Source organism: Martes martes, assembly GCF_963455335.1.
Source record: "Martes martes genome assembly, chromosome: 5".
NCBI classification, from domain to species: domain Eukaryota; kingdom Metazoa; phylum Chordata; class Mammalia; order Carnivora; family Mustelidae; genus Martes; species Martes martes.
This window is the reverse complement of record NC_137892.1, coordinates 46,876,022-46,889,905: the sequence shown is the minus strand read 5'-3', so window position 1 is coordinate 46,889,905 and position 13,884 is coordinate 46,876,022. Positions and strand designations below refer to the sequence as shown.

The 13,884-nt window shown below is 37.5% G+C and overlaps 1 protein-coding gene across 1 annotated transcript in view; it reads left to right on the top strand.

Annotated features, from left to right (window-relative positions):
• ERAP2 (endoplasmic reticulum aminopeptidase 2) overlaps positions 1-5,764 on the top strand; it is a 37,761-nt gene extending 31,997 nt beyond the window's left edge. Inside the window, exons 18-21 of the mRNA XM_080803782.1 lie at positions 125-286; positions 805-945; positions 3,201-3,282; positions 4,000-5,764. Of these exons, the coding sequence (XP_080659908.1) occupies positions 125-286; positions 805-945; positions 3,201-3,282; positions 4,000-4,143 (529 nt within the window). The 3' untranslated portion in view covers positions 4,144-5,764. The remainder of the gene's footprint in view (positions 1-124; positions 287-804; positions 946-3,200; positions 3,283-3,999) is intronic.
• Positions 5,765-13,884: the final 8,120 nt, after the last annotated feature.

The following is a 13,884-nucleotide window of genomic DNA, read 5'->3' as shown; positions in this document are numbered from 1 at the left end:
CAAAAGTGTGTATGTGGTGACAAAATGGATTCTGGTGTTTATTACAATCAGGAAGATGCCCAGTGATCACAGGGATTATGCTGTTTCATAGGACTTTTCCCTTCACTTTGTTCTCATACTACAGCATTCCATCGGATGTTTTAGAGGTCGTGTATTCTGTGGGTGCTCACACAACAATAGGTTGGAATTACCTTTTGGAGCAATATGGACTGTCCATGTCAGGTGCTGAAAAAAAGAAAATTCTGTATGCATTGTCAACCAGCCAACATCAGGAAAAGTTAAAGAAGTAAGTGCATTAATCAAACTAACTTGTTAAAAGTAAACTGATAAAAATCCAATGAAGTCACTAAAATATTGACCACCAACTTCAAAGTCATAAAAGAATTGAATCAAAATTTGATTTGCTTTGAATTTACTTCTGAAAAATACATATGGACAAAAAGCAAATGATCAAAACAGATATTCCTAGTTATTAATCAGGTGACCAATATTGGACAAATAGCTACATTTTACTTTCAAAACCTTGGAGAAAAATGAACACAAGAATGCATTCTTGTGTATAAGGTGTTGTACAAGATGCTAATTAAGTTCTTTGGAATAATAAGTGAATAAAATTACTGCTAGAAAAAAATGAAAAGTTTAGCCGGAACATTAAAAATATTAGTAAGGAATTTATTATTGGTTTTGGTAAACTATAATTTTATCATGCCTCTTTCTCTTCTACTCTTAATATATTGATAACCTGAGTTAATTTCCATTACATGACATATGCCATGAGAAGTCAAATGGTCTTTATTTCTTCAGATTAATTGAACTTGGAATGGAAGGAGAAGTCATCAAGACACAGGAGTTGTCCACTCTTCTTTATGTGATCGCCAGAAATCCAAAGGGGCAGCAATTAGCCTGGAATTTTTTAAGAGAAAATTGGACCCATCTCCTAAAAAAGTTGGTATTCATTTACATCCAATGTGTGTTCTTCTACCTAGATAGCTCAATTACCTGAGACCAAGTACAATGATATGTCCCCCAAAGCACATAAATGATCCTCTTTCTACCCAAATAGTTTGATGAACTCTATTCGTTTGAAAATTTAATAGCCTGAATTACTCTGTCCAGATGTGAGGAGAGGAGTGAGAAGTGAGTGGGAAAGAGATTTCTCTCACTCATCCCAGGCAAAGAAGAACTCCTGGGCCACCATGGTCCTCCTAGCTTCCTCACCAGCCCAGAAGAATCCAAGGAATCCATATATAGTGCATCGAACACATCTGGCCTGCTTTGTTCATGGAGAGTTTCAGGAATTTTGATGAGTGCTAATCCCCACCCTCAGTTCTCCTGTGGAAGTGGCTCAGTGGAGAGCTTAGAGGAGATGGAAGAAATCTGATCAGAAGTGTTTTGGGAGATACTCCCTCTTTAAAACTGCATCAGTTCTGCATCTTTTCTAGGGTTTCAACCCCTGGGAGAACCAGAGTTCACTCCAGCATGCTCTTGGCCCTAAAATATCCCTCAGAAAGAACCAATAATGATTAGACTTCAGTGGAAGGTGTAGGATGGGGGTGCTTTCTCTCACAACAACCCCCTGCTAAGGTGCTCAGCTATTCCTTATCCAAAACCAAAATGTCACTTATGAACTATATGGAAAATATCCAGAATCTGAGACCTGTGTAGTCTGCTCTGTTTATTTTAGTGTCAGTTAGTATCTTTGATTTCAGTCACCCCTGGTTCCTCTTCCTTCTCATTTGTTAGCCATGAAGGACTCAGAGTCTCCACAACCTTGTGTAAGCAAAAAGAACGTTTTCACCCTCTCCAAGGCTTTTAAGGAGTTTGACATTCACATGGGACCAAACAGAAACTGCTTTAAAAAATGTATATTTTTATTATATATATGTGTATATATATACACACACATATTATATACATATATATAAAATGTGTGTGTGTGTGTATTTCCTTAAAGATCACCGGAATCATTAGTTGGGTTGTTTGCTTGACTATCAGTTCCCTCCCCTGATATGATCAGACTTTTTCTTCAATACTATAGATTTCCTTTGTCACTGGAAATGACCCTCGTGCCTGACCATGTGCACAGTCTAGACTTGGAATCATTTCTGGGATGTATCTGTGCTCTGCTCTTTAGCACAAATCCCTTTGACTTATGGTATAAATTCTCTATAGACAACACTGGGATGAAGGATGAATTCTGGGGCTACAAATGAAGAGTTTAACTGAATAACATTGGCCCCCACAAAATACAGTGGATAAAAGCAGTGGATCCCCAAAATGGGATGGGGAAGGGTGCAAGATAGTACATGAGAGTGCAAGGAGAACATCTCACTACGTATATAAGTTCTTATGCTATTACACTTTCTGTTGAACCTATAACATAGTACATGTATGTAATACATAAATAAAAATACGTATATTGGGAAATTCTTCAGCAAAAAATCTTTACCAATAGAGTGCATAAAAAAAAATAGAGAATGCTGCTTTAAGCATAAACATAAATTTAAACACAAACACTACTGAATAAGATAGTCACAGTTCCTAAAAAAGTCTTTTAAAATATATTTTTAAAGATTTTATTTATTTGAGAGAGAGAGAGCATGAGAGTGAGAGAGCATGAGAAGAGAGAAGGTCAGAGGGAGAAGCAGACTCCCCATGGATCTGGGAACCCGATGCGGGACTCCATCCTGGGACTCCAGGATCATGACCCAAGCTGAAGGCAGTTGCCCAACCTACTGCGCCACCCAGGCACCCCCAGTTCCTAAATAGTCTTTATCTTCATTTTTATCTTGTGGTCAAGTTTGATACATTTCATAGCTTTGGGATTTTACTGGATGAATGAGTTACTCTTAGGGTAATTAATAGAATATATTGTATTGCACAAGTTTATCATATAGTTATTAATGTCCTATATTTTAAAAACACATAAAGAGGGCACCTGGGTGGCTCAGTTGGTTGGGTGACTGCCTTCAGCTCAGGTCATGATCCTGGAGACCCGGGATCGAGTCCCACATCGGGCTCCCTGCTCAGTGGGGAGTCTGCTTCTCCCTCTGCCCCTCGTCCCTCTCATGCTCTCTCTCATTCTCTCACTCAAATAAATAAATAAAATCTTTAAAAAAAAATAAATAAAAATAAAAACACATAAAGATAAGGTCAGTATTGCTATTACTTAAATCTGTGGGTTTCCTTCTCATTCTCAGGTTTGACTTGGGCTCATTTGCTATGAGAATGATCATCCTTGGCCCAACATCTCACTTCTCTTCCAAGGATGAGCTGCAAGAGGTTTGTGACTCTCTTCTGCTAACAACTGAAAAATAAATATTCAAGTTGTAAAAATGAAAGTGAATTTAGATATAATCTGGTGTAAAGTTCTCATTTTATTAAAAGAAAATGAGTAGTTTGTCCAATGTTACATAGCCAGTAAATGGAAGGGACAGGACTAGACCCTCTTAAAATACAGGTGTTCATAACATTCAAAATGAAACTTACACTTCAGAGATGAGTCCTTGCTTATTATTTCCTTCATAGTGTATGATCGCAGAAGTGACTATATTGAAGCTTAGAAGAGTACTTAAAGGTCTTTTTTTGACAAAACTACTGTTGTTGGTAATTCCACTTTTTTTTTTAAGCATTCTAAAGTTTTACATCTTCTTTCCAAAATAAATCTTGAATTATTTACCCTCAAAGGAAACTCAGAATTCTAGAACTTAAGTCTTGGCCCACTACTTACCATATGACTTGGCTCGATCATTTAACATTTTTACCCATAGTGAGCTTACTTGTAAGATGAGTATTTATCATTTCTGTCTTACATTGTTTGAAGATAAAGTGAAATAGTAATTATACCAAAAAGAAAAAGACAAGAAAATAACCATTTAAAGTTTGCAAGAGAAAGGATTACTCTGTTTTATGTATAATTTGCAAGCTCTTTTGAAACCCTTTGCAAGAACAAGTATTTTGTGAACCATGTCAGTCATTTTTTTCTTGCTTATTTTTCAGGTGAAACTGTTCTTTGAATCTCTTAAGGCACAAGGATTACATCTGGATATTTTCCAAATAATTTTGGAAGCCATAGCCAAAAATATTAAATGGCTAGAGAGGAATCTTCCCACTCTGAGGACTTGGCTCCTGGTTAGTTCTTAAATGGTCAGTAGAAAGAGCACATCACATGTGGGCTTGAAGTCAGTAAAGCCCATGTCAAAGTCCCCGGTATTTTGTCTAAACCAGTAAGAAGCCCCAAGAAACCAGCCACCGCAGCTGCCGGCTCTCAGCGGTTGTCTCTATCTGACAGATGTATGATGTTGAGGTGGGGGAAGTCCAGTTCAGTAGCTTACTTAAATGTAAACTTCCTGAATACTGGAGATATGTGGAGATGTGAATGTAGATATACAGACAGAGCTGCGATAGATTAGCCACACCGCCCACTACCTACACTGCCTTACAGCATGCTACTTTTTTGCTTTTTTGATGTTTTTCCTAGCCTTGCTTAGCATTCTGGATTTTGCCCAGCCAGTTTTACCTTCAAGGAAACATAGCCAATGCTTTTTTTTAAAAAATCTTTCATTTGCATCCTTTCATTTCCTCTGCTTTTTCCTCCTTCATCTCAGCCTGAATAGTTCATTTAATTTTTACCATTCCTGGAAAATTTGAATCCAATTATGAAGTATAAGTATCAGGAAACCAGAGAATTTGTCACCAAATCTCTGATTTTTAGAAACTAGGTGTCAGGGTTTACCCACAAAGCCAGGAGGGCTGCTTCGCTTGAGCCTCACTTTCTTTTTCTTTTCTTTTTTTTTTTTTTTAAGATTTTTTTTTTATTTATTTGAGAGAGAGAGAGAGAGACAGAGAATGAGAGGGGAGAAGGTCAGAGGCAGAAGCAGACTCCCCGCGGAGCTGGGAGCCTGATGTGGGACTCGATCCCAGAACTCCAGGATCATGACCTGAGCTGAAGGCAGTGGCTTAACCAACTGAGCCACCCAGGCATCCCCAGAGCCTCACTTTCATTAAGAGCCTCAAGGGTAGCCTCCTGAGGTCATCTCCACAGGCAGTAAAATCTGCAGTCATAGAGGTAGAGGAGAGAACAATTATACCTCACCACTTTAAACTGTACACTATCGCATTTCTAAAACATCTTTTGAAAATTGCAAAATTAGATTGTATCGTGTATATTTCCTGTTAACTCATGGTTTAATGTAAATATTTAAACGGATCATGTTTTATAACTCAGTTTTAGCAGTTCTTCATATTCTTAAGGGAAACTGGATCTCTGAAATGCTTTTCTAAATGCTTCTCTTACTTGTTTTATTAATAAGGTATTTGGAATGAATAAGGAAACCACCACTCTTAGATATCAGGTTGTAAATTTAATAAATTCATGTGCCCACATATGAATCACTATGAAGATATAAACATGTTCTAGAAAAATTTGAATCAATACACAGATTAACTTATCTGGGCTATTAAGGGAGGCTGGGATATTGGGGCACGAGTAAGGTGGGCAGAGCACTAACCCATCCATTTTAGAGTGATATCTTGAAGGTTTACAGATTTCTCTGGTGCCACGGTCAGAGACAGGGTACAACTTGGATGGACCATTGACATGACCCAACACCTTTTGCTAAGTTTGTTTTCAGATCATTTCTTGGAATCTTTGAAGCATCTTTGACTCTAGATTTGACTTGGTTGTGGTCCTACCAAGATCTGTGTAACATGTAATATCCCTCTGAAATTAAATGTACTTTCAAATAAAGAAACTGAAAGAGTAAAGAATGTTATTTTTTCCACCAAGATAATGTGTAATTTAAGCAGAAGAATGTGTATGAGTTTTGGTAGATCTCTGCTGTCATATTTATTTCCATAAATAAGTAAAGTTATTTCTTTTGTATACTAAGTTATCTATCATAAATTTCCAAGTTTTTGATTCTCTTCCTTTTAGTTCTTTATGTATATACACTTGTAAGTTCTCAGATTCTTGAGAATTGAGTACAGAAGTAGAAGTAGTAGAAATAGCAGTTTTATCATTTGTTGAAAATAAACACAGTAAGTACTGTGCCAGTAATGGTTTAACAAATAAGGAATTTTTTAAAAAGAAATCTATTGTACTTAGTGTAGTATTTCAAAATCTTTATGGCAGATGCCAAACCTCCAGCACCAACTAAGACTTGGCTAAAGTTAGTTTTACTTCCTTTTACCCCAAATGAACAAACAAGTTGTGAAATACTTATAGACAAGTTCATGAATGGATGATGGAGGGAGCAGACAGGGCTCCAGGCCTGCTGATTTCCCACAGAGACTTGGGAGAATTCTGCGGTCTCCGAAGCCCACTCAGAATGAGAAATCTTCCAGATCAAAGGAGCCTAAAACCAATGTCTTGCTCTGTGTGAGGGGCTTTGTGTGGGGGGGAATGGGGAATTCAGCCTTTAAGAGTCCAACTTTACCACCATGATAGGAATTTCTTGTCCTACTTCATGTATACCCCTGTGCGTTTCATTTCTTGCTATGTCATTGGGTCTATTTCAGGTTCCACAGAATCAGGTGATCAGGGTCCTGATTTTCAGAGGGAAGTTCCTGGAGTTTTTTGTTTGTTTGTTTGTTTTGGGGTTTTTTTGTTGTTGTTTTGTTTTGTTTTGAGTGGGGTGGGGGGCTTACTCCATCCTATAAGGGGGATCTTCAAATAGTCCTGGAGGCTAGTTTTCCAATTGAACATTGATGTCTGTCAAACACAAGGCTGCTTAAAATGGCCACATTTTTCTCTGCAACTTCCCTTTACTTTTGTTATTGACCTTCTTTCTTCCATTTAACCATGCGTCAATGTTTTCCATTTCAGCATATAAGGGTTTACAACCTTTACGTTTACAGGCTTTAAATCATTTATCTGTTATATTGTCTGCTCCCTGAAAACTTCATCTCATTCATCAAAGTCATGTCTCCAAATCATAAAGAAGAAAGGGTGAAAAATATTATGAAAGGAATGGGTTAGCTGGGTTGAAGCACATGTGTGTTTTATGTAATCTAATATTTTAATAGGTAGTGCCAGACTATCTTCCTGAAAGGGGGTGTTAATTTATTTTCTTTCTTTTTTTTTTAAAAAAAGAATTATTTATTTATTTATTTGAGAGGGAGAGAGAGGGAGAGAGAGTGCGTGTGCTTGCAAGAGCAAGCAGGAAGAGGTACAAAGGGAGGAGGAGAGAGAATCTCAAGTAGACTCCCAAGCCTGGCTTGGGGCTTGATCCCATGACCTGATCTGATCATGACCTGAGCTGAAATCAAGAGTCGAATTCCTAATCTACTGAGCCACCTAGGTGCCTCTAATTCACTCCCTTTTTATGCCTGTATCCTGTGTTTGTCAGTACCAAATGTTAATCTTTTATATCTAGGAACACTTTCCCTAGTAAAGTACAGCTTCCCTAGATATTTACACAGCTATGCCACTGGTTTCTTTTGGTTGATATTTGTTTGATGTCTTTTTCTGTATCCTTTTATGTTGAATTTTTCTGTGTTTAGTTTCAGATGAGTCTTTCATAGAGAGGCTGTACCTGAATTTTGTTTGCTATTATGTTTCCCAACTTGGGCAAGATCAGGCTCTCTCATCCGTCCTTTCCACTCTCAAAGGCAAAAAAAAAAAAAAAAAAAAAAAAAATTGCCCTCAAGGTGAACATGGACTTCAGTCTTCTGCTTACCCCTCAGGGTTCCTGCCTTCAATTAGTTTTTGATCCATGACTATTTCTTACTAGCTTTCCAGGTCACCAATATATTCAAACAATTAAAAAATTCTTGAATTCTACATTTTTAATTATTCTTAGCAAGAAGGTCAGTCAAGGTACCTGGTCTAGCATATTCCCAGAAGCTATAATAATTTATTTTCAACAATGTGCAAATGTCCAACACTTTTACATAAGTGACTCCTTAGGATGGAAATTGGTTTGCAGTATTGACTGCACAGTATCGATTTTTCATAAATAAACTTGTGGGATGCCTAACATCGTATCAGGAAGTTAGCAGTATAAACAGATCATTTGTTCAGGATTTAAATCAGGAAAATTTTCCAATATTCATAGAGAGAAACGGCTAGAAAGTCTGAGAAATGTAGACATAATTGACTGAGTGGAAAGAATTTCTATCTCAATCACTTCTGCAAGCTTTACTTTACAACCATGACTTTAAGATCTTTTGCTAATTCTCTTTTCTCCAAAAGTTTTCATTTTCTACCATGTTCCCAGATAAAGTCAGGAAACCAGTTTTCTATTCTCAGTACATGATTAATTAATTCTCACCTCTATATGTTTACACATATGATTTCCCACCCTTCAAAGTTCATGTCTCCCTCTGTTGAATTATGCCATATTTCTTTCTTTCAATATATCATTTCAGGTTCATGTTTCTGTAAGGGATTCACATGTTGATCCACCTGACATTTCTTTGCAGTCAACTAAACAATGCTACAGTTATAATTACAAACCCCATTTTAAGGTGGGCAGAATAAATTGTCTATGAAAAGACTTAAGGGATACAAAGGACATTATTTCTTGGTTTTAAAAACCATGTTCCTCATTAAATACTGTTCTCTAGTAAACTGGGCTTGGAAATTCTAACCGATTTCTAATTATTCTGAGTTTGAGTTGGGAAAAGGATAGGTTGAACACTCTGAACACTCAAATATGGCAAGAGGCAGGGATGGGGGTTGGAGAACTTTTTCTGAAAGAGAAACAATTGTCTTCATGGCCCAAGGCTGTTAGCATATACTTTTCTTTTCTTTCTGTTCATGACTCCAGATCTAGGCTCAAAGACTAGTAGTAGGAATTCTAGAAGGATAAACAAGAGCTTTTTAAGCTGGTAAGGATTAAACAGGTCAAGAGACTCAAGCTGATAAAGATCAAAGACAAGTTCTGGTCTGAAACAACTATGCACAATTCTTGTGAACCAGACAGAGCCCTCAGGAGTCAGACTGGGCAAGTTAATTCAACTCATCCCAAGGACTAAATTAGGGTCACTTAAGCAACAATGAATAATTGGTTAATATGGGTTAATGAGAGAGGCTATATAGCATTTAAAAGTTTTCATTTGTTTTTTCTTATTCTAACTTGTGCCTTATCTATAGGCAATAGTTATGACACTACTGATCAAAGCACTATTTTACTTTCATTTTATTTTATTCTTTTCCAAAGCACTATTTTAAAAATAATGTTCTATATTCTAGGAAAACCATTACCTGGTAGAAAAAGCATCTTATTCTCCTAGTTTCAGGTAACTGTTTCTCTGGGCAGCCTAGCTATTTGGATTTTAAGGCCAAGGGGAATATACACACTATTGTCTCCTCCAACTCACTGAGGACCTAGACAGAAATAACAATTGCAGTGTTGCCCTTGCAAGTCCAGATCTAAAAAATGCTATCTAAAAAAAGGAAACCACATAGACTTTTTTTTTCCTTTCCAAATACATCTTCTCTTATCCAGTTGCCTTTTCTTCTATAATTTCACCATTACAGATTCATTCCTTTGGGCTAATAAAAGTTCAAGTATTCAATTGTAACTCATTAGTCATGCTTTAGTGAGACTTTTTAATTTTGTTTAAATGAATACTTAGTTCTTTATAGCTAGCTGAGAAAAGAGCCCTAAGGGGAGAGAGAAACCTGAAGCTGGGAGAGAGGATTGGGGTGGGTGGGTGGGTTCTGGGACAAGGGCAACACTCCAGAAAATACTGGTTTGGTAGGAAGCTCTGGAAGGCAGTATCTGTTACTTACTCAAGGGTGTTATATACAGGTGGCATTTGATAAATATTTGTTGACTGTGTGAAGCAGCATTTAGAATTGAGGAAGGAAAACGGAAAATAGGACCTAGCAGATCTCAGAGCCCCCTACTTGTCAATTTTGCCCCAGGCTGATCCTGTTAGTATATTTGTATACTTCTGTGTCATGCATTGTACACTATGCATATGTCCTGGGTACTTGTCCCGACTGGCCCAATATATTGCAAGCACCTTAAAAGTAAAAATGTCGTTCCTGTTTTGTTTTTAGTCTCTTTGGTGTTCTGCGCACCATGGGCACTCCACAAATGTTGCTGACTGACTGACAGCCTGTGCTGGCAGCTATCAGCCAGAGGGAGGAAAAAAGCATCTGAGTCATCCCAGAGTCAGCCAAGAATCACAGTCAAGTGTAATTTTCGGCATAAATATTACAGTACCTTTTCATGCTCAAAAACAAACAAAAACCTGAAGGACACATTTAATGGGAAGGAATCTTAGGCTCTGTGTTAGCAAGGCTGCTAGAAAGAAACGAGAAGGAAAACTGAATCAGAATCTTCAGGAGAGTAAACATCTCCCTCGAAAGAGCAGGTCAATCAAAAATGCCAGCTAGAGATAATTTCTAAAAATATCGTTTATATCTTCTGACTTTTATAGAAGGGGACCTATGATTGGTTTTCATAGCTAGAAGAAGGGCCCACCATCCCTGACACTTCCTAGCCTGGCTGGGCCCCATTAAATGATGGAGGGCTTAGATATCAATATCAAGAACTCAGTTTTAGGGGTGCCTGGGAGGCTCAGTGGGTTGAAGCCTCTGCCTTCTGCTCAGGTCATGATCTCAGGGTCCTGGGATTGAGTCCCACATCAGGCTTTCTGCTTGGCGGGGAGCCTGCTTCCCTCTCTCTCTCTGCCTGGCTCTCTGCCTACTTGTGATCTCTCTCTCTCTCTCTCAAATAATAAATAAAATCTTAAAAAAAATAACTTGGTTTCCTTAGGACATGATTATTTTAAATTATCGGGTTGGAATATATCAGCATCATATAAATTTGTTTGCTCTCACGTTATGCTTTGCAAGTCTAAGTGTGGTTTTTTTTTCTTTTTTTTGCATGCAATATACATGGTATTAAAATTTCACAGTTCACATCTAATAGTAATAGCAAATCCATCCTTAGTGCTTATTTTGTGCCAGTCTCTGTTCAAAGTACATTTGATGTGTTAATTCATCTCATTCTTACAATAACCCGAAGAGCACGGTACTTACCTACTCAATTTACAGAGGAGAAAATGAAGCTGAGGCAGATTAAGCAACTTGCCCCAGTCCCAGAGGCAATGGTTTTTTAGGACATTTAGAGAGTGCATCTATCAACATGGTTCATTTTAGAACATTTTTATCACTCCAAAAAGAAGCCCCCCATACCCATGAGCAGTTGCTTCCCATTCCTCCCTCTCTACTATCTTCGGCAACCACTAATCCACTTTCTCTATCATTTGGCCAGGCTGAACTTTTCATACAAATGGAATAATACAATATATGGTCTTTTGTAACTGGCTTCTTTGGTGGACATTTGTGTTGTTTACACTTTTTGGCTATTATGAATAATGCTGCTATCAACATTCACATACAAGTTTTTGTATAGACATAGATTTTCAATTATTTTGGCTGTATGGCTAAGAGTGAAATCCTGGATCACTTATTAACTCTATGTTTAGCTTTTTTTTTTTTTTTTAAAGATTTTATTTATTTATCTGTCAGAGAGAAAGAGAGAGAGAGAGCAAGCGAGCACTGGCAGATGGAGGCAGAGGGAGAAGGAGGCTCCCTGCCAAGCAAGGAGCCCGATGTGGGACTTGATCCCAGGACGCTGGGATCACGACCTGAGCCGAAGGCAGCTGCTCAACCAACTGAGCCACCCAGGCGTCCCTATGTTTAGCTTTTTGACGAACTGCCAGACTATTTTCCAACACAACTGTATCATTTTATATTCCCACCACAGTATATTAAGTTTCCAGTTTCTCTAGATCTTCACCAACATTTATTATGTCTGCCTTTTTGATTCTAGCCTTCCTGTGCCAGAACCTAGCCATGCTGTGAAGTGACTTCTCATTGTGGTTTTGACTTGCATTTGCTTTTTGACTAATGATATGGACCATCTTTTCATGGGTTTATTGGTCATGTGTATGTCTTCTTTGGAGAAATGTCTATTCAGATCTTTTGTTCATTTTTAATTGAGTTATTTGTCTTTTATTATTGAGTTGTAAGAGTTCTTTATATATTATAGGTGTAAGTCCCTGTGAGGTATACGACTTGCAGATATTTCCTCCCATTCGGTAGGTTGTCTCTTTACTTCTTACTGCTATCCTTTGAAGTTACATCTTTCTTGATACTTATCTTCAACTTTATTTCTGTTAGAAAGATGCTGTTATAATGAGTTGAATAGTGCATCCCTCCCCAACCAAAATTCACATGTTGAAGTCATAACCATCATTACCTCAGAATGTGACTTTGCTGGAAATAAAGCCATTGCAGATGTAATTAGTTAAGATGAGGTCATACTGGAGAAGAGTGGGCCCCTGATCCAACGTGACTAGTTCCCTCATTAAAAGGGAAAATATGGATACAGGTGTGCACACAGGGAGAATGCCATCTGAAGACTGGAGTTATTCTGCCACCAGCCAAGGAAGCTAGGATAGAGGCCCGGAACATACTTTTCCCTGGTCCCTTCAGAGGCAACATGGACCTGCTGACTCCTTGATCTTGGGCTTCTAGCCTCCAGAACTATGAGGCAATAAACTTCAGTTGGCAATACATTCTGAGGCATTAAATCTTCTACCTAGATTGTGATACTTTTTTGTAGCAGCCTTTGCAAACTAATATAAATGCCTGATTTATTTTTCCATTTTAGTAGTTACTTCCAGATCAGAATTTGAAGTTTAATAATATATCACTTCTTGGAATCCTAATCTCATTGATCAATTACATCAAAAGTTACATTGCATTGGGCTCTGTCTTTACTTTTCCTATGACAAGTACCTTAGGGTTTAAAGAAATTATTATCAAATTATTATTAAAATATATAGTGTTTATAACCTTCAGTGGATATTTAGGTTGCCTACTTGACATTTTGGTTGCTTGACTCTCCCTTTTCCCTTCTAAATAATAAAAATGATTTTATCCAAGTTCCCCCCATTTCCCCCTATGAAACAAGGAAGTGATCCTAAACTCAGCATTCCTAAACTCTGCTTTGTTTAAGAAATCACTCATAGTAACCCTGTTTTTATTTCCAGTGATTGGTTTAGAAATGTACAAAATTCAGTTTTGGCAATTGAAACCTAAGAAGGGTTCTAATGGGGGATTTTTAAGAAAGGTTTCTTTGCTCTTGAGGAGGAGATCAAAGAAAATATTCCTTCTCCCTTCTCTGATGCAGTCCCCTATCTGTCCACGAGACACTCAGTCTTATGGAAAATTGCTCCCAGAGCAGACAGAGTGAGAAGTGGGGTTCTTGATAAGGTTCGGAGCTGTCTTATCTCTGCATTTAGGTGAAATGATAAATTTCCTTAATGTTTATGCTAATTTGATTCAACATTTTGGTTTTTGTAGCCCAAAGCATCTGAACTACTATATAACTATTCCTTCCTAATAACCTTCCCATTTATTTAGCTGAATCTTTTTGCTAATGTCTAAGCTCTACAAGAACTCTGTTGGATAATTATATTGCTTTCCTTACTGCTCTAAGCATTTCTAGATTTGTGATAGCTTCAAACATCACTAATGGAGGCAGAGCATGTGTGTTGAAAATAGGTGACAGGTGTAATTAGATTTGACTCCTCTCATCCTTAGGGTGACTGGGTAGAAGTCCGGGATAGCTGGAAACCTCATGGTGGTCATCTTTGTCCTGGAAGCAAGCAGCATCCTCTATTTATTCAAGAGTGCTGAATAAATAGCATTTCCTGAGGTATACACTGAATTAATGTATTGTTTAGTTTATTTCAAAATAATTAGAAAACATATTTAATAATGCTAAACTTAAAAGTTCACATGAAATATCAGTAAATTGAATTGGAACATCAATTAAATAATTAATGGAACAGTCTTCCAGTAGCCTGAATTTAGCTATAATTCTCTTTACCCTTTATTTCTTGTGTATTATT